The sequence below is a fragment of the Notothenia rossii genome (genome assembly GCF_949606895.1).
Source record: "Notothenia rossii genome assembly, chromosome: 7".
NCBI classification, from domain to species: domain Eukaryota; kingdom Metazoa; phylum Chordata; class Actinopteri; order Perciformes; family Nototheniidae; genus Notothenia; species Notothenia rossii.
The window spans coordinates 10,118,694-10,140,859 of NC_136905.1; the positions used below are offsets into that span (position 1 = coordinate 10,118,694).

General features: G+C 42.2%; 1 protein-coding gene across 6 annotated transcripts in view; it reads right to left on the bottom strand.

Moving 5' to 3' along the window:
• Positions 1-786: 786 nt before the first annotated feature.
• Positions 787-22,166, bottom strand: part of cadm4 (cell adhesion molecule 4) — a gene marked incomplete at its 3' end in the record, with an annotated part of 151,543 nt that continues 130,163 nt past the window's right edge. For 2 of the 6 annotated variants that reach the window (XM_079640090.1, XM_079640088.1), the window contains exons 4-9: positions 21,268-21,429; positions 19,274-19,364; positions 13,890-14,062; positions 6,987-7,097; positions 4,061-4,189; positions 787-2,704 (exon numbers count right to left, since the gene is read on the bottom strand). In XM_079640090.1, the coding sequence (XP_079496216.1) occupies positions 2,595-2,704; positions 4,061-4,189; positions 6,987-7,097; positions 13,890-14,062; positions 19,274-19,364; positions 21,268-21,429 (776 nt within the window). Of the gene's footprint in view, positions 2,705-2,844; positions 2,924-4,060; positions 4,190-6,986; positions 7,098-13,881; positions 14,063-19,273; positions 19,365-21,267; positions 21,430-22,166 lie in introns of those variants that run through there. The other 4 variants (XM_079640089.1, XM_079640092.1, XM_079640091.1 and 1 more) reach the window with 4 other exon arrangements.

The window sequence follows — 22,166 nt, forward strand, 5'->3', positions numbered from 1 at the left end:
ATCTAAAAGCACAAAATACCAAAGCTTGATTGATTTTCTTGTGAGGAAAAAGTAGAAATAACAGTATCAAACATGAGTGTTCTTGAATCCCACAATAAAAATAAGAGATGAAACCTTGAAGGACACTTATACCGAGGACAATGTTCTCAGTTTTATTACTCATCGACCATGTTTGGTGTGATAGCACCTTTGCTACACCTGCGTCATCATAAATTGAAGATATGTTTGGTGTCGACTTGTGTGTGAATTGTTTGTTGGCCGGAGTGTCAACTCATGCTTGTAGCGCCTGGCAAGTCCATTACTTTGATTGCCGTTTGACAATCTGTCTTTATGACAGGCGACCGTGCAGCCTTGCCATCGATGGAAGAGAAACACATCGATCTATCACCCTGCGACCTCCGGCAGCTTTCAAATCTAGCCCCGCGCACACATGGACATGTTGAGTGCTTCTCGACAGAATCGGGTATTGATTGTGTGGAAGATAATGGTAGAGTCATATTTTTTTGGTGTGTATCTGACTCAAACCCCCTGTCACCCTTTATTTCCCGCTATCTGTTCTTATGATTCATTAGCGGCGCCACAGAATCCCCTATTTTGTTTATTCCGAATGAGCTGCCAGTTATAGCCGGCTCTATCGCCTTCATCTTCATCTTCCCACCTATAACTCCACTATTCCCCATTGATCTCATCATATGCTCCATCTCCTGTTCTCCCTTCTTAGGATTTCAAAAACAGCACCTGCTAATTACACAGTAAGCACACACAAAAACAGTCTAATCCCAAAGGTTATTTCTGAATTCTTTTTTATTTTATCGTGCTTTGTATCTTTCCCCTATAAAGAAATAGTTAGCTATATATCAACAATGACACATGGACTCTAAAGTAAACAGTAGTGAAAGACAGGAGAAGAGACGACTAGGCACAGGAGACGAAGAGAGAGAAAGGGAAAGAGAGGAAAGGTAAGAGTGAAAAAAGACAGCAATTTCTCTACAGTAGAACCAAAAACAAACCATGGGAAGTGTACATTTCTTTAACATTTACAATTATAATAATAACAACGGCAATAATAACATTAACAACAATCATAATTGTTCAAATAATAATAATAATTAAAAAATCGATAAGACCTCTGGTTTCTCATAAAGACAATGATATTTTTTTTTATTCTTTTCTTTATTTTCTTTAAAGATCACTGGACAGTGGTTTGTTCGGCTTTGCACCTCTATAGGCTAATATTCTGTGTTAGTATAGATGCTTCATAATGTGTTTCAATAGTAAACAGATTTTTTTTTCTTAAAAGTTTCATTTAATTTATGTAGATGTTCTTTTTTTATACAAATACGTACTTCAGAGATATGTATACTGGTTCTGTCAACATGTTTACTGTACGTATGAATGAGTGCATGTATCTGCATATGTGTGGTAGCATTCAGAAAAAATATCCATCCGTTTTTTATTTCTCATTCCTTCACTCCCCCTTGCCCTTCTTATCAAGACTTAAACCTTTCCATCCTCTTAATGACATTCTAAAATAATTAAGCCTTTTCTTTAATGCCTTAGCAAGTCATATTCCTTTCGTCTTTGTCGGGAACGCAGCCCAACACTAATCCTTACATTATTAGGAGCCAACAAAGGAGGAGCGATTGGGGGGGGGGGGGGGGGGGGGGGGGGGGGCAGACGGAGAAAAAAGCGAGATATAATGGAGCGGGGGAGATGACTGTAACAGGTGAATGTAGAGCAAGGAGGAGAATTAATTCAATTAAAAAAGAGAACCTCCTTTAAAATAGGATTCCTTTTTTTTTTTTTTTTACCAATTATTGGGTAGGGAGTACGTTTCGTCAAAACTTTGAATACTTCCTGGGACTCTGGGTTTAAACACTCCAGTGTTGGTAGGGAATTATATACGAGTTGTACTCTGTAGGAAAGATGTTCTGACAATTTAAAAAAATTCAATTTTCTACCGTGTATCGCTCGATAGCTTCTGGTCAACCCCTCCTCATTTCCCCCTCCCCTCTCCATCAGTTAAAGATTGAGCTTTGTGAAATAAATGGTTTTCTTCAGGCATGGAATTATAGCACTCATCTGCCTCTAATTCCCCTTCCACTTTTGGCGGCTGCACGGGCAGAGTGCCTGTTTTCTTTGTGCTCCCCACTTCCACCTTGATCAAAAATAATAACGGCATCATTTCGTTATTGTCTACATTCACCCCGGCCCCGCTCTCTCCATTCTCCCTAGTATCTCCGACTTACAGTATATGGCACAGTCGTTACTGGCTGCTGGGTGTATAGGCTCTCTTTTTCTCAGTCTGCCTCTGGGTGTGTGTGCATGGAGGCTGTGGAGTAGAATGAAGCGGGATGGATTGGCTGTGTGCAGTATCTGTATACAGTCGTTTTCAAAAGGCTGCCTGTAATGGCGCTTGTATTGTATTGTATAGTGTGTGTGTGTGTGTGTGTGTGTGTGTGTGTGTGTGTGTGTGTGTGTGTGTGTGTGTGTGTGTGTGTGTGTGTGTGTGTATTTGTATACTGTATATAAGATGGGACACAGGGTAGGGAAGGGATAAGGGGGATTGAGGTCAGAAGAGAAGGGGATAGGGGCTACAGTAGGTACTCCTTCTTGCCCTGGCTGGCGTCGTTCCCATTGAGGAAAGCTTCCTGCACCTCACCATGTTCATCCAACCCACTGGCCTCATGGGTAAGATAGGAACCTGGATGAAGAGAGACAGAGAGAGAGAGACCAAGAGGGAGATTTTAGGGGGGAGGTTAGGCGGCAAAGCGTCATGATAACTGCAGCGCCATGCAGCATTATTATCAAACCAACTAGCGCATATATTATTGAGTACCATACCTGTGACTGATTAATTCGTTAGTTAACTGATTGTTAGGTCAATACCAAGCAAGAATAGGCTCTCGTGTACGGTACGAGCCTACGCGGAAATGAGAGGTAGGGGATGGGATGTGTGAAGAGAATAGGTGGAAGAGGAGGAGAAGATGGTAGAGAATAGAAGACAGGGAGGAAGAAGAGATTGTCAGAAAAGGGGTGGAGGGAAGGTTAGGTGCAAGAGAACAATGGCACATTTGAGTCACTCACGAAAGCCATCAAACACATTTTAACTTCCCTCAGGTCCGTATGATTAATGATTCAGAGCAGCACAGGTTACACAGAGAGCAAAGCTGCTCGAGTCATCTTCCTTCTTCAGTGTCACCTCACTGCAGGGGTGAGTGACACTCTAATTCTCTCTCTGCAGAGGGTGACTGGATGCTGACAGTCACAACGGGCTGAAGACAAAGCCCTAATGGCTCTGCCTCAACAGGGTTTGGTTGTAATGGTCCTGTCTGTGTGCTGATTGGCGGTCAAGCCATACTGAATGTTGACTGGCAGCCTGTCTAGCCATAGGGTAAGTAATAGCCAGTGGCTGCCTGCTACGCTGTTCTCGGATCATTTCTTGGCAGCCGGGGTGTACGAAGGCTGCCAACAAGAGGGCACTTAAAAAGATACGGAACTCAGGAAGGCTGCTTTTAATAGATGAGCCTTGATACACTAACATATAGTCATAAAACATGGGGACCACACCTACATTTCCCACCCCACCCATCTTATCTACAATCCTGGCCAAGGCCGTCCATCATGGACAGTGCCCGCCGGGAGAGGAGCATCCCATCCTGTCTGCCTTGCACCGACTATTTTACACCTCAGTTTAAAAGATTGTTCTCAAGGAATCTGGTGGTACAAGGTCTGTAAAGAGTTTTTCACAGCTTGTTTCGGTAATGTGTCAGTGAAAAGGTCCAAAAAGGTTTGTTGTTCTGTTTATGTTTTTATGTTTCATGTGGAACCTACTTGAGCAGGTCTCCCTTGAAAAAGAGATCAATGATCTCAATGGGATACACCTGGATAAATAAAGGTTTGAAATGAAAGGAAAAACGCTTTAAGCTGCAAAAACGTGTGCCCTGTTTTTGAAAGAAACTCTCCTGTTACTTGGTGTGTGTGTGTGTGTGTGTGTGTGTGTGTGTGTGTGTGTGTGTGCACGTGTGTGTGTGCGTGTATGAGTGTATGAGTGTGTTACCTTTCTGTCGAACGGAGCACCAGATGGTGACGATGAGGACACAGATGACGGTGAAAACCAGCAGTGCCAGAACGCCCCCTATCACTGCATATGGTACTGCACTGTGAGTCTCTACCACTGCACCGGGTTCTGAGGAAGAACAAAAAGGACAAATAGTGAGCGTGGGTGGAGTGTAAGGGAATATAAAAGGGAATATGGAGACAAAAGGGAAGAGAAGTGCAGTCAAGGGAACGGAGATAAAGGGAGAGATAGATGAAAAATGTAGGTGGAAAAAAAATATTTAAAAGTGAGAGAAAGAAAGCACTTTAAACGGCAGCGGGGGAGAAGGTACAGGGAGCGAGACAGGAGAAAACTGAAGTCAATGTCCTCCATCCAGCTTGGTTTATCACCTTTCATCACCCCCCACTGCACAGAACACCGACCGGTCAGAATGGGTGAGAAAAAGGTGGAGAAATGAGGAGGGTGAATCAAAAAGTATTTCAGCCTCTAAAAACCCCACTCCAGCCAAGTGCCTGTCAAGATCACAATGCATTTTGAACGAGGGAGACTTTGAGTGTTTTTATACTTTTTAATCAAAACACACCAGGATGAGAAAAGAGAGATTCAAATATTTGAAAAACGAAAAAAGGCAGCTAAATTCACAGTAAAAAATGACGGCAGTGGTAAGGAATATTAATGTCAACACCACCAACTATAAATTAAGGGACGACAAGAAAAGCAGGAATAACATAAAAGAGGTGTAGGTGAGTGTTGAAACAAATAAGCAATTAAGCAATTAGTCAGCTGACAGAAATATCTAATTGGCAATTTTTCTCACTGATGAATTATTCATCTAGCAGTAATGCTGAATATGTTCAGGTTCCAGCATTTTAAATTATTTCAGTTTGTTTTTCCTATTCTTTTTAAATTGTGGTCATAACTTTTTCAGTATTTAATAAAATGTGTGGATAAAAAAAAATATATATTAACTGTTAGTCGCACTCGCAGCCTTAATATACATCTTAACTCAAAGTGAAGCACTAAGCATGTGTCTGTGCACCGTGGCACCAGTGAGTACTTTCTGACAAGGACAAAAGCAGGTGATTGATGGAGTGCCTGGGTGCAGACAAACAGAAAGAAAATAAATGTTTGGTCCAGGTAATCTTTGTCTGTTCTTGCTCACAATTCAAAAAAGATGTTTTTGAGTGTAAGAGCTGGTGGGGCCAAAAGTAGGCACATCGTTATTTATGCAGCTGTTGGACCTTCACGGAGCAGAATTAAAACATGAATCACTAATACTGTGATAACACATAAATATCAAAAAGGACAGAGAGGGTTAGTGAAAGGAAAGGGAGGTATTGGAGCTGACAGTTGAAGGAAAGATGGTGTGATCTTGCACATGCATTTATCGGACACGCGTCTCAAGGAGCTCCGTGAAAAGGTGCGTCACATTCCTGCTCATGTGTAAAATCAAGTATTTGTGAGTGTGTGTTTGATCACATCGGTGGCCCAGAACAAGTGTGATTCCACCTGTTAGGATCAGAGCAGCAGTATTTCACAGGGGAGGAAACAGCAAGAAATCAAGCGTTATACCTTCACCTCACGCCACCCTGTTTTTAATCCGCCGCAGCCCAACGCTCCACAGGAAATGAATGTCAAGTATTCAAAAGTGCTTGTTTCTCCGAGGAGCCCCATAGATGATACGCCAGCATCAAATAAACGCTCTGAAAACGGTTCAAACTGCTGTTCTTCCTACAAGTCTGTATGACATCTCCACACGTATGCCCAGCAGGTGAACAACCTCAACCTGCCACAGACGGCGGCAGGGGCAACAGAAGAAGAACAAGATGGATGCTGCCACTGCCTCCACTCATCTCTGCTTTCAGGCATCAGAGAGCAGACAGAGAGCAGGATGAGAAGAGATGGCAGTGAGCGTTTGTTAGTGTTTGAGATGAATAGATACTGGTTATGAAAAAGGAGGGACACACACACACACACACACACACACACACACACACACACACACACACACACACACACACACACACACACACACACACACACACACACACACACACACACACACACACACACACACACACACACACACACACACACACACACACACACACACACACACACACACACACACACACACACACACACACACACACACACACACACACACACACACACAGTAACAGAGTGTCGAGCAGCCTCTCCCTCCTGCTGTAAAACATGATCATTAGGGAAAGCACGACAAGAGACACCTTGATCCCTGATCTTTCTTTCTCTCATATTCTCTTCTTTCTATATGTGTGTGTGCTAATTGTATGTGTGTGTGTGTGTGTGTGTGTGTGTGTGTGTGTGTGTGTGTGTGTGTGTGTGTGTGTGTGTGTGTGTAGCATCTCCCTGACCCTCCAGAGGCCAGTGTTGGACGCTTTCAGCTCCTTAAACTCTTAATGCAGATTCATTAACAGTACCCTCCAAGCACCACGAGACCACACACACACATGCACACACACACACACACACACACACACACACACACACACACACACACACACACACACACACACACACACACACACACACACACGCTGACTAGGCAATGTGTTTGAGGTGCATCAAAGAGTCAGTGATAAGGCAAAGGGAGAGAGTGCATGATTCACACCCAAGCATCTGCAGGCATGTGTGCTCATGTAGATGCAGGGCAAAGGAAGGTTGCAGGAGAAAAAGTGTGTGTGTGTGTGTGTGTGTGTGTGTGTGTGTGTGTGTGTGTGTGTGTGTGTGTGTGTGTGTGTGTGTGTGTAGGCCACCTGAGAGTCATCAAATAGTTGAGTATATGGGAGTGAAAGAAACCAAAGGGAAACAGGGAAGGTCGAGGAGAGAGATGGAGGGTAGAAGAGGAAGAATAAAAAAAGGTGTGTGTGTGTGTGTGTGTTACCTTTAGGGTCCGAAGCGAGGATGAGTGTAAGGAGGGTTGAGGTGACGGGATGGGAGGTGATTGGTTGGGTGGTGGGAGTGGGAGGGACCGTGGTAGTGACTGACACATTATCTACAGACAGACAGGGAATGGGATAACACACATACACAAATGCTATTATCTACAACATGCAGTGACATTTCAACAAAGGCGATGCAGGGTTTCATAGCAGAGTTACTACAGTCTATCAAACACGACACATACTTTACTGTGGTTGAATATATATTGAGTTTTCTTTGCTGGTAGTGTCCGTCTCAAAGATGTTGTTGATGTTAATGAGTTTTAAAGGAGCATAGGATGCAACACACAAGAAATGGAGGAGAAATGTGTTTCAAACACGCTTATCAAGAACTGGGGCCGATGCCATTTCGATAGCAAAGACTAATGCTACTAATTATTTCCCCCCAAATTGACCATGTGTGCAAAATTGAATCGATCTCGACCTCTGACAAGCGATAAGGACAAGGACAAACGACGTTGCTTCTATGCCAGCTGCGGGGGGGTTAAAGAAGACGTTTACAATGGGGAAGATATGCTTTAAAACAAGGGCTGAAGAGAATCATACCTGGCAGGCTGACATTCATCTATGAGACAATTGGAATATATATAACACATTCTTTATCACTGACACATTTTCTATGGTACAATGGTAGGGGAGACAGAGACATTGTGTGTGACGGATGCATTCCCAATGGAGCAGTGCCATGCAGGGACTGCCTCATTCAATGCAGAACAATAGCTTGGATCTTGACACATTCTCCGAATCAATGGCTGAGCCACAATAGTAGGTAGAGAGGTAGAAGGAGACAAGTTCATATTGCTGTTGAAGACAAAAATATTGGCTGACAAGAGCTAAAAGGGAGATGGAAGAGTGGGTGTGAATGGGTGAGTTTGCTCGTGTGTGTATATCAGCACTTTAAGAATGAATAACACGCCATTTCATCAAACCAACTCTATAAAACTGCAATGTTGGAGTCTATGCAATTGTAGTCTCAGGACACACGAGCATATGTGGCCACACACACACACACACACACACAGCTTGCTTAGTAGGCGTGTGTACCACATGTTCAAGCACATTAAAACACAAATGCATAATTGGCCGTGAATACTCGCACACAACACAACACACTCACAAAGGATTACAGTAACATACAGTACACACACACACACACACAAACACATACACACCCTGCCCTTTCTGTTCAAGAGTAATTTATTGGCAAGTATTCCTCTGTCTCTTCTATCCCTTTTTCCCACTGGCCCTGAGATCATCAATCTCTTTTTGCACTCTTCTTATGTCAGCACTATACCTCCTCCCTCATGATTCTCTTTTTTCTTTTCTCTCAGCCCAGCCTTGGTCTCCTTTTTGCTCTGTAAAGAAATGTAACGTGATGCAACGTGTATTATTTGGGAAAGACAAAAGATGAAGTGAGAGCAAGGTGAGTGAGAAAAGAGAGGGAACAAATGTACGTAGAAGTGCTCTCCTGTTTGAGTACATATATGTAGCCTGTGTGTGTGGACAGTATATATGTGTGTGGTTGTCACTTGAGCCTGAGGATTAGTTGCCGTGGTTTCTGCACTAATTAACTGGACAATGATTAATGTCTCTTGACTATCAACAATGACCCAAAAATTGTTCTTTCTTCCTACTTTTTCTTATCGTTCCACCGTTTTTCCTCACTTCTTTTTTTACTGTTCCTCTTTACCCAAACTCTGTCCCACTAATCTAAACCCCCCCCCCCCCTGCTTCATTTTCCTTCATTCCACTGCCTCTCTGGTTTCACTCCTCAGTAACTACGTTCCCTCTCTTCAACTTAATTAAGGAGAATGCCATACAGCTGTCGTTTTCTTGGCCGATAGCGTCCTTTTCTTTCTCCCTACATCATATTGTTATTCATTAACACACTCTATGGCTGCCAATCAGGCACACAGCCCATGTTATTTCCAGGGATGGATGTGGCGGCACTTGCGATAATGACGTTCTTTGTCGTATCTCATTCTCGCAGTAGTGTGCCTGAGGATACTGCGGCGCCATTTTGGATGAGCACTGTTATTCTTTCGTGTTCCCCGATTAAAAGAGCCTTGCCGAGAGCAGTGGTTTCTCCCACTGTCAATCAGTGCACTAAATGCTGGACATTGGTCAGGGGTCCACCTTTAAGGCCATAACCTCGAACACTGATTAGCTGATGATGACTCATTCAAAATTCAACCAGGCGTCAATAGAGGATTGTGGAGAAAAACTGGAAAATGTTCTCTCCATTATCTCTCCCCACTGCCACATCCCTCCAACCTTTTTACACTTTCATTCTCATTTGATGTTTTTTGAAAGTCTCACTTCATTAAATTTAGTTTTTCAGTATTCCAATTATCCTGACGGCTCATTACAACAGCCAGAGAGACACAGACTAATCCCTGGTCACCTAGCATCCTTGTTTATCTCACTGTGCTTCTATCATTTCATATTTCTATCATATGCTTTCCATATACAGTATATTTTTATATAATCAAATCAAGTTTTATTTATATAGCTCATTTATAAACGATTTTTGGTCGAGCCAAAGTGCTGTACATATAATAAAAATAGCCTACAGTAGACACACTTTACAGCTAATACAACAGCACAGTTTGTTCAGAATATCAGTGTGAGAAAAATGACACCCTCTATCCTTAGACCCTCACACCGTACAAGGAAAGACTTCTGGAGAAAGAACAATTAATCCCTCCCTTGTGATCACTTCCTGCTCTGTTTTGCACAACATGTACACATAAGTAAGTCACATATATTCAAACTAACAATCCTCATCTCTTCATCTGTACCTCGTCCTCTCCTTTTTCTGTTTCTCCAAATCTCCCACACTCTCTCATGCAATTCAATTCTAATGGGTTTTATTGGCTCCGCGATTCATCTGAGTGCAACAGCGATGTTCAATTACATAACTGATCCCTCCAGGCTTTCACCAGACAATCAGTAACAACCTCCTCCCAATCACATGCACACACACACATTCACTCGCACCTTTGCGTATATTCACACATATAAAAATCCAATTCCTCCTTAACAATGGTGGCACAGATATGGAACAACCAACAGAAGCTACATCCTTTTTTTCCACCAGTCAGCAGACACTTTCTGTGTGTGTGTGTGTGTGTGTGTGTGTGTGTGTGTGTGTGTGTGTGTGTGTGTGTGTTTGTGTGTGTGTGTGTGTGTGTGTGTGTGTAATGTGTGCACTCTGATTCAATCACAACCATTTCTCCCATTTATTTCAATAGTGACTTTGTGAAAGTTGCAGAAATTGTATTAGCTATGCACACGCTAAATTATTAACACATCAAAGTGCATGCACACACACACACACACACACACACACACACACACACACACACACACACACACACACACACACACACACACACACACACACACACACACACACACACACACACACACACACACACACACACACACACACACACACACACACACACACACACACACACACACACACACACACACACACACACACACAGTTCTGAATACACCCAAGTGTGACCAGTCAAATAAAGCTCGGCTCCAATGCGTCACGTCTCTGCCACAGCGGGCTCCCCGGAGAGTTTCTCAACTCCTGCTCTTTGTTCCCCTTTGCCAGCATTAAGCCCATCTCCCTCATAAAGTGACAGCGCCTAAAGCACCTGTGACAAATTGGCAGCCACTTTTGCCTGAGTTTGTACTCTGCGTGCACACCCTGGCGGCAGATAACAATCGCCGAGGGAAGGTTGACACGGAATGAGAAGGAGAAAGACGACAGAGATCACTGGTGGTTGTTTTTCTGCACCTGCAATAAAATGGTTTCTTTTCTGCTGAGTCAACTTATACAACACACATCCTAAAGCCCTTCCCCCCACCTTGTTCCCCCAGTGCACCCTGGGATTTCCTGGGAAAAGGCTAGGAGCCAACTAAACCAACATACTGAATGTTAACCTGCGTTCAACCTCCATCGCCCTTCTTCTCTCCCTTTGTACCCCTCCATCACTTCTTCCTACCCTCTCTTCCCCTTCCTTCCTCCTTTCGATCTCTCCCTTCCTAACTCCTCCCACACTCTCTCCATGCCATATTCTAAGAAACCTAGGTGTTCCTTGAGTAAAGAGACTGAACTGTAGATGAACTGAAAACAGAGGGCAAACTGGTGGCAAGGTGAAACACAGTGGAAAGGGTGAGGGGGTGGGGGGGGGGAAGAGGAAGTGGACAGGAACAGAACAGCGGGCAGATTAAATGAGGACGGATGTCAAGGAAAGGAATGGGGAAAAGGGTGAGGCAACAGAGGAGGGATAATATGAGAAGTAAGGAGACAAAGAGAGTGATGGAGAAGTAGAGTTAGATCTATCACTATCCCCATCTACATATGAAGTACTTTGGAACAAAATGAGATATTCACTATCTAAAAAAATGCAATAAATACGCCTGCAATAACAAAGTGGGTGCTGAGTGTTAGAAGAGTCATCTTTGTGGATTCATATTTGTATTCAATAATGACTAATGAACTTAGTATTTAATCATAACATAGCACTTCGCTAACACTGTATTAAATGATCCATAGATGTATTTAGATTGGCAGTCATGCAAAAACAAACGCCTTCTTATGATTATGTAACATTCATAAGTGCATACATGTATATCCCTGCAAAGATGTTCGGCTGAATGCAAGGAGTGTATATGACTATCCTTGCGTAAGGAGTGACACCAGGTTAGCCAGTTATTATTACTTGTGGCGTGACTTTAAATCGTTTACAGATTATTAATTCGATGGCTAAATCAACAACTCGGAGCTGTAGGAGATAAGGTTTTAAACAATCTGCCCAGTGGGCGAGTGCATATCTTTTGAAGTAGAGCAAACCAGCACTGATACAGGGATACAGCGGGAGGATTTAAGAGGCTGATTGTTGGAAATCCGTGGTGCAGAGCAGAGGAGTTGCAGCCTGGCTTATGTTGGTTATGTGGATTTTATGGATTTATGTCGAGGCAAGATGTCTTACTTTGCATGTACTTCTTTTTCATAATAAGAGACGATATGACAAAAAAGTATCAATCAAATTAATGACCAGCACGGAGCAGCGGCATTAAACAAAGAATGACAAGTGATGAATCGTAGAAAAAGAGGAAATGACACCGTGAAGAAGACTGCTAAAAACGATGAGGGAGGAGGCTGAGGAGGAGGAGGAGGAGGAGGAGGAGGAGGAGGACAGAACATTTTTCTACAGAGGTGGCAACGCACATCAAAGCTTGGCATGTCTAACCTTCTAGGATAGAGAGCGAGAGAGAGAGAAAGACAGAGAGGAAAAGAGACGAAGAGAGAGGCAGAGTGGGTGGCGATGTCACCTTTCATCTTGCCACTGTTGCCACCCTTGATGCCTGTGGAAAGCTGCCATTACGTGCGCCTTTTGATGCTAGACAAGCTTGTACAAGAGTGTGTGATTGTTGTGTGCACTTGTGAGAGAAAGAGATTTTTAGTGTGATGGATAGATGTGGGGGCGCTGCATTACATTTTTTTTTTACATAATATATCATGTCTCTACGCCCTTCTTCCTTCAGATTTCTTAAGGTGCAATGACAGGAGCTGCCTGCAGGGGACGGGTAGATCAAACCTGATGAGTGACAGGGGAGCGTGTGCAATCAGGCCAAACCATAGAAGTCTTAATGAAGCGCTAACTTTCCTCAACTGTCCCATTAAAATCTCACAATCCCTATTTTGTTCCCTTTTTTTCTTGCAAGTGCACTCAGTTGCTTCATGAGCGGATTACACAACATAAATCACATCGAAAGCTTGTTTTCAAAATGTGCTTCAAACTCAGGGAGAAAGTTGGCCAATTTGTCACATTTTCTGAGGAATAACTTTATCGAGATGAGATGATTTTCATGTGATGTTGCAGGCATCGCTGTCATTTCCTCAGAGCCACGGTGTGCAGTCTATCTGGGTCAACCTTCATTAAGAATTTACCACCACTGAATCGAGGTGCAACATCTTGGAAAACTTGTAAAACCTGACAACAGAAGCCCCCTTACCCACATCTTCCTCCCGCCTCTGATACTTCTGCTAAGGCAAAGTTGATTTGCCTGAATTTGAAATGCCACATATGTTCCACCCCTCTTGTTTTGCCAAATGTAAACCATGTAAAATGCAGTGTTCCAACAGATCCCGCATTGAAGTGTTACTTTGAACTCTGTGTTGTCTTCTTCTTCTCCTACTTGTAAACTTGTCTTGAGAATTGCATGCAGCTGTCACAACACCTCAAAGTTTTATTTATTGCACTTGAGGAATAAAGTTACTCTGAATTCAGGGAAGTGAGGATGGGGGTCACAGGGTACAAGATACATTGGTTCTTTACAATGAAAAGCCTGAATAATGATGTTGGCGACTACTTTCTGAGCACGGTAGCCTTCGTTCTTCTTCTGGAATCAATATCTCTGTGGAATCAATTGTGCAGAAGGTTTAGCAGAGGTTTCCTGCTGTGTACTGAAACAGGAAAACAAATAAAACCGAAGGACAGATGAGACAAGCGTCAGGATTTAATGGATCTGTTGCCCAGCGCTAGAATACCCAGACTCCAAAGACACTGGGGAGATAAAAGGACCGATGAAATGTAAAAGATTTCTCCCAAACAGTATCAGAACAGAAGAACAACAAATGCAACAAGCAAAAGATCCATTGGAAGAACAATTATTATGAGCAGTTAACAATTACCCAGGACTGGAAATGAACGAAAACAATGGAGAAGATGAATCAATGAAGAACACATTTCAAGCACTCTTGGAAATTCTAAAGAAAACTTGCAACATGTACTCAACTGTCAGCCATAGTTACTCACCGTACACCAGCAGGGTGTAATGATCGGCAGCGCGTCCAAAGTTGTTCTGGGCCTGGCACAAGTACGTCCCGTTGTGTAATTGGCTGAGGCGGGAAATCTGAAAGTTGGGGCCGGAAATCTCTGCTCTCTCTGGTAAGGTGTCGTTAATCTTGGACCACTGGATGTTCCTGGGCCTAAGGAAGGAGACGGAGAGAGGTTTCATTCAAAACAGATTCGATTTTGTTTTATTTATCAAAGACGAAAGTCAGAAATGTGCAGTTTCAAGGTTTCCCAATGACAGGATTGGCTGTTCAATGGAGTATCTTTGGCTTTTGAGCAAAACAAGTAATTTGAGGAGGGCAACTTGGTAATAATTTGCCCTTTTTATGTCTTTGTTCACATCTCAAAGCCATTAGTAAATGAATACAAAAAGATATCAATAGATTCAATGTTAATTAAAATAGTTGTTAGCTTTTGACATTTCATTTCAAATTCCATCGTGATGCAGAGTTGGTTTCAAATAGCCTCCCACATGCATGCACACTCATATATTCAAATACCCAAACATAACCGCAAAAAGGTCAACCTCTACTGTCTTTAAACATATAATTGATTCCAGTTTTTCTATTAACTATTCAACCACAGGCGCTCGGCAGTAATATGTCGCTTGGAATATGTTTTTCAATAACAGGCACACCTATTTGAAACTTTGTAATTATATCACAGCCATATTTATATTAATATCTCAGAGTAGAGATGGGGACTTATTGTGTTCGCTTCTTTGAAGGGAATTGAGCTTTGGGAAGTGGTTATCCTTTACCACAGGAGGGGAAATTAGCCTATTATGCTCTTGGGGTTTTCCCTTTCCTGTAGTGTGTTATAAAGGTTGTTGTGCGAGGGGTGGGACATCTATTAGCGGTTGACCAATCACAATAGAGACGGCCAGCTAACCAATCATCACACTTTTTAAATATTAAAGCATGTAAACATGTTGTTGAGGCCCAAAATACATATGTGAACGTGAACATTAGCATAAGATGACCTCTTTAACCTTTATCATTTGCTTTAATTCTTTATGTATTTGGGGTAACATTATATTGAAAGTACATTTTTCCAAAAAATGCTGAGATTGGCAAATGAAATACCGAACAAAATTGGTCAAATAAAAATAACCTTTGTACGTGTTTTATTTCGCTGCTAACGCTAACAACTTGGAAACCTACATTCAGGAATCCTGTGTTGTTTCTTCAGAGAGATAGTGAAGCTCATGGACCACGCAACAACTACCTCCAAGTATCCCACTAATCTTAAACACATTTAGTAACACCGAAGGTGCTAAATGTTATTAAAAAGGAGGAGGTAAAAAAAGAAAAGAGATCGAAGTACAGGCGCCAGGGGAAGCTTTAAAGAGAGGTGAGAAAGGAGAGTAAAAAGGCCCACAGGGGGAAGTCGACAAGAGAAGAAAGTGTAGAAGGGGCTTGGAGAAGGAGCCAATGGCAACTGAGGGCTGCATCCTGACACATTATGGAGAGATGGATGGTCAGAGGGCGGGCGATGGTGTGAAAGGGCTGGCAGGAGGGAAAGGAGGGCAGATGAGAGAGAAATAAGGTGTCAGATGTGCCGAGCGGAGGAAAAACATTTATACGGGGGGAAGAGAGTGTAACTCGAGAGAGAAGAAGAGATGGTGTGCTGGGAGATGAAGGGAAGGAGCAGGCAGACTAAATGAATTGGTCATGAAAGACGGGGAGGCAGAGCAGACAGGAGGTGCGAGGATTACAGAGACATCCTGGCGAACATCGCGGTGTGTGTAAATGTGTGAGGCAGGCTGAGTGTCATGACTCAAGCCACCCTGGCCAGATTACCATCCTGACTCATCTGGGTTCTAATCCCTCGGGACGTTTAATTAAACCTCTTTCTTGCCTAGTCACACACACTCTCTCGCTCAGCCTAAACGCACCAACAAAACTCCCCCTTGTTCATCTCTCTGACACACACATTTATACTTGTACTCCCACACAGTTAAAAAAAACACACACGAACAAGCAGGCAATTAAGTGAAATTACAAGACATTGTCTCCATCTCCTCTCCTAAGAACAGACAAACAATGAGTGTACCCCTCCACCAAAAGGAAGTGGCAGATAATTGGTCATTAATACTTAACAGGCAGTTAACAGGGTCAGGGAGCAGGCAGGGGGCCGACAAGGGGACTGTAATGTGTGTGTGTGTGTGTGTGTGTGTGTGTGTGTGTGTGTGTGTGTGTGTGTGTGTGTGTGTGTGTGTGTGTGTGTGTGTGTGTGTGTGGTGCAGTCCAGCGTGAGATGAGGGTCAGAGTCCAGTGAGGCCTGCTGTCCCATCTCTCACTATCACACACGCGTAGATGCACCACACAAACACACACGGTCCCAAACCAGCCGTTACAAAGCTTTAGCTGGGATACAGCCAATACGTTTGTCAGCCAGTTCTCACTGTGGGATTTCACTTAAGTCCTCACACACACACAAACACACATATGCACACACCTTGGCGGCATGAAGCCTTACTGGAGGAGCTTTACCGGACTTGATGCCCACAGACAGACGGACCATCTAGGGGAGGGTTTAAGAGCTTAGGACCCAATACCCTTCTGGAAAGTGCACAAAGGGCTGTGAACACCTCGGAGAACGGCTTTGTTTCAGAGCTGGCTCCTAAAAGTGTTGACTGCTGATTGGGTTTCGAAGCTCTACCATCACAAGTCACCATCTACCAAGTCACCTATGTTGGTGTCCTCACTCTTCTGGTCGCTTTCATTCATTCGTCTTAAGATGTTTCTCTCTGTCCTGCATGTCATACATTGTAGATCAAACAGTTTTTGTCTGCCTGTAGTCCAACAAATACAAACCGTAGCACAAACCGTCCTTGACATCGTGATTCCAAAAATCCTGATTGGTTTATTAATGCTTTAAAACGACATGTGCTTTACTAGACTCCTTTGGTTTGACTCACAACAAAGTCATGGGTATGATTTGGGATGAAAGCTTAGAGAAACATGTCAGTTCAATAGTTCAATCATGCTTTCCTCATCTCAGAATTCTTTCAAAAACAGATCATCTCCAACCCCCAAAAATCTTTAAACTGTTATCCATCCATTCATCATCACTAGATTAGATCATATTATTATATATGTGTTTTACTCTGTGTTTCAGGTGATTAGATTCTGTTGTTTAGCACATTTTTTACGTTTTATTTGTGTATTTTTAACAGTGTTTTAACTCTATTTTTAGCATACATTTTGATGGTCTATGTCCTAATACTTTCCTTAAAAGAAAGTTGATGACGGAGTCGCTTTTCATGTCTAATATAATGTTTCCTACAAAGCACTTCGATATCTTGCAGTAATTACCGTGAATGTAGTTGTGGAACATTAGTTGTACTTGGTTATTAATTCAGGTTTCTGAAAAAGGCCCCTGGAATTATGTAGGATGGTAATGACTGTATATATAGAGAGGTCAACTTAGTTTCAACAACAAATAATGAAGAGAAAAGAGTAAGACCTTTTGAATGCAGTTATTTGAGGTTTCCAAAGGGAAGAAGCTCTCAATAATTTGTCCTTTTTTTTTTAAATATTGAGGGATGTTGAAGTGCAAATGTCCTCCTTACAGTGATGTCCTGCTTTAGGCGCACTCATTTGGTCTCCTTCCAGAAAGATTTCTGCAGCGGCCCGTGAACGCTCCACTGGAGCAGGAAGAGGTTATTCAACAGTTTTCAACAAAGTGGATAATAATTCTTCCTAAAATAAACAGTGTCTGTAATAAAGCGATCTGTGGATATTCAAAGATCATCTTTCTGATCCGCCTGTATGGCCCATGAATCAAACAAACTGCCCTACCAACTCATAGCTGTGTGTTTTCATCTGTGTGTATGCTTGTGTTTATGATTCTTAAATTATCATCATATTGTTTTTACATTTTGATAGTTTTTTGAGTATTGCTTTGAGAAAGACACATTACCAATCACTTTTGCAATCACTCTAGGCTGCTAAATCCAAGCCTATTTTATACTTATCCTGCACTTAAGGGGTTCTGGGTAAATGCGTGAACTGAAATGACCTAAAGCCTCCAAACAGATTGCCAGATTTGAAAGTAGAACCCTTTAGGCTTGTGTCTGTCTGTGTAGAAGCTACCTGCAGCTAGCAGCTGTTTGCTGATGTTACCACCTCAATGCCATCCTCATCATAGCTTCAAACTATTCCCATGTGTGAATAACTGCTGCCCCGCAGCATCACTTTGTAAAAATGTAGTGTTTGTGAAACGTTGTCATTGGACTTGGCAGCCTCCATGTCGCCATCAATCAAACGCTTTCTGTGTGTCCTTAAGCCGATGTGTCGGGACTCTTTTCAGCTTTTCAAGCACAAACGCTTTGTCAAGACAAACCTTTCATAGTTCTGTGATTATTATGTCAGGAATTCATTATGGAATGAGAAACACAAAACAAGCAGCGCTTTGTGCTCCGCCGTTTCATTTATCGCTGAAGGTGAAGTGAATGATTCAATTTCTTTTTTGAACTTCAAACTACAAATATATAATACCTTTTCAAACCACTTTGACTTGCGTACCAAATATAGCACATGAGCTGAGCAGCATTAACCTGTGTGTGTGTTTATATGTGCATGTGTTTGTTACTTACATATTGTGAGGTTCTACAGTTGTTGTGCCATTATATACAAGTAGTGCTCAGATACTTTAGTAGTAGTACAAAAGTACAAATACTATGGTCTTAAAATACTCAAGTAAAAGTCGTAATTTCAAAATGTAACTTTAGTAAAAGCGCAGAAGTATTTTCAGCTAAAGGTATTTCAAGAATCAAAAGTAAAAGTCCTTGTTATGGAGAATATTATTTCACAGTCTGATTTTAGTATGGTTATTATTTTATCCTGTTTTCATACATGTAAGAGCATTGTAGTGTTGTAGTGCGTCATTGTGGAGCAAATTTAGATATTAGAAATACGGTGTCGATTAGCAGTACAGTACTGAATTATAACATATCACATGTTTTTATATGTACAAAGTAACTGTGAGTGTTAAATAAATGTAGTGGAGCAAAAAGTACATTATTTGCCTCTATAATGGGGAGTAGAAATAAGTGGAAATAAATAAACTCAAGTAAAGGACAAATATGTTAAAAAAATAAGTAATTGACTCAACCATCACTTGGTATAGTAGCACATAGCATTTTAGAACACACACACACACACACACACACACACACACACACACACACACACACACACACACACACACACACACACACACACACACACACACACACACACACACACACACACACACACACACACACACACACACACACACACACACACACACACACACACACACACACACACACACACACACACACACACACTTACAGAGGGTTCCCAGTGACGGAGCAGGTCAAGCTGAGCGAGTCGCCCTCTCGCATAATTCCAGGTGGAGGAACAATTCTCACTGTTGGTGCAACTGTGGGGAGAAAAAGAAGATCAATGAGTATGGATGGAGAAAACCAGCAAAGAAAACAGGTAAAACATCAAAGGCATCAAGATGGAGGATACAAATCAACAATGAGATAGAGACTCCGAGAACAAAAAAGAAGAAACAAGGGAAACGTGGCAGGAGGAAGGGTTTTTCAAACATCTGTTTCCAAGGCAACCAGCCGACAATCCTATGGTTGAGACACCTGTTATCACAAGCATCGCTGCAGCAGATGCTGTTCTGCACTTCTTCAGTAACAGAGTGATGGGATGCCAAACCCACGCTGACAGTTGGTCGTTACGACCAGTTCTCTGGCTCGCAAGCTGAAAAGACTGTCAGATATTAATCTTTGTCATCAACCGACAAACATTAGTATACATGTGGCCGGGAAATTGAATCCAAAGACTGATTCAGAAGTAAAAAGTTGAAAATGTCACCAACGTTAAATATTTATATACGCCGGAGAAATTACTATTTTGGACTTTTTATATGAACATTTTTATTATTCAGAATATTTTATATGGTTTATATTTGATATACTGCTTTCGTTTTCATTTATAGTTGTTAATTCTCTATTCCACTTTTTTAAGTATTTGTAGTTTAATGTTGAACACACTGCTAGTGACAACATCATTTCCCAAATTGGGATCAATAAAGTATATCTATCTACCTATCTATCTATCTATCTATCCATCTACCTATCTACCTATCTACCTATCCATCTATCTATCTATCCATCTATCCATCTATCCATCTATCCATCTATCCATCTATCTATCTACCTATCTATCTATCTACCTATCCATCTATCTATCTATCTACCTACCTATCTATCCATCTATTTATCTATCTATCTATGCAAAAGTATGTATATGTTAAGGATCAAAATCCTATTAAAGTGTGATGAGAAGCGACCAAATAGAATAATGTAATATCTGTTCACTTGTCGAATAACATCACAATAACATTTAAATACTATTGATGTGTCGACTAATGTCTGAAATCTACAGATGGTGCCTCTCAATTCATGTGTTATTCTGCTTTCTGAATTCATTACAAATGAAACAAAATAATACACACGAATATAGAGAAGTAGTAGCAGTAAGTATTAAAAGAAAGCTGAACATGTTTGATGGGATAAGAAGAAAATCAAATGGATTTACATTTCATATTAATATATTAAATAATGAATTTTAAACTTTGGCAAGGATATCAATTATAGCTGCCTGACATTCTCTATATTAATCCCACTGAACAGTCTAAAGATTTGTGAAAATATTGATAATTCATCTTAAAATAAAGATGTCTGAATTTGCTGAACATTAGACTTAAGCCAATAATACATTTAAGTCTCTCAGTAGTTTGCTTTGGCTGGCCTGGATGTGCAGATATTCACAGCATACCAATTTAAGCAAATAAGCCAGGAAAATCAATCAATCCCAGAACAGAACTCGAATCAATGCACATAATAATGTGACCCGAGTTTCCTCAGACCCTCAGGCCAGGACCCTCACCTGGCTGCCAGCTCTGCGTGATAAGATGTGTATGTATTAGGTTTTAATGAGAGCAGGTCCCATTCAGGGCAGCTTTGAATATCATTCTGTTAAAAATCCTGGCCTGTGTATACAAATGAACTTCATTCTAAAATGAGATCCACCATTTGAAAAACGAGGCTGCTACCCTTGACAAAATAATTGCTGGCGTTAAAGTGAAACGCTTTAATGAATAGACCTCATGGGAACTTCAGCGACAGCAATACAGAAGGAATAATCCACTTTTGAAACGTCTGGCAGCGAACATTTTGTCACTGCATTGTTTCCAAGATGGATAGAAATCACTTTCGTAAAAAGTGCTCTCACACAAACACAGTTAACCTGAAGGAGAGACTTACAATACACATCCAGGCGATAGTGTCGGATCCTCTTCTGCCCGCTGAGCGCCGGGTGAGACGCCTCGCAGCTCAGCGCCGCCCCGTTGTCTTTCCTTTCCACGGGGATCCGGATGGTGCTGGAAACGCTGAACGTCTTGGCGTTGTCCTGCTGGGATACCACACCTGGAGAGAGGAAGACAGGATGAGAAGATGGAGGGCGAGAAGACAGCTGGAGTGACAGAGAAACAAGCTAGCAGCCAAAACATGCCTCCGTCCCCCCCGCTGATACATCACACCTATGGTGGAGAGACAGGGGGGAGGCCGGGGGGAGGGAGGGAGGGAGGGAGGGCAAGGAGACTTTTAGAAGAGAGGACGTGGCTGGAAGAAGTGAGCAGACTGAAATGGGACAAAGTTAGAAGAAGTTAGTGGCTGATGAATGAGCTTTTTGCAGCAGCACTAGGTACCTGTGGAAGGGAGTCTGAGAGGTGGAGGACAGAATAAAAAGAGAGATAATAGAGAAAGCAATTTGCATCTATATTTCAAGGCAATTATGAGCAGCAGAACTGTTTGTTTGCAGAGGGCAAATCAACTGAATATTTAGTGTGTGTGTGTGTGTGTGTGTGTGTGTGTGTGTGTGTGTGTGTGTGTGTGTGTGTCTGTATGTCTGTGTGTGTGTGTGTGTGTGTGTGTGTGTGTGTGTGTGTGTGTGTGTCTGTGTGTCTGTATGTCTGTGTGTGTGTGTCTGTATGTCTGTGTGTGTGTGTGTGTCTGTGTGTGTCTGTGTGTGTGTCTGTGTGTCTGTGTGTGTGTGTGTGTGTGTGTGTGTGTGTGTGTGTGTGTGTGTGTGTGTGTCTGTGTGTCTGTGTGTCTGTGTGTCTGTGTGTGTGTGTGTGTGTGTGTGTGTGTGTGTGTGTGTGTGT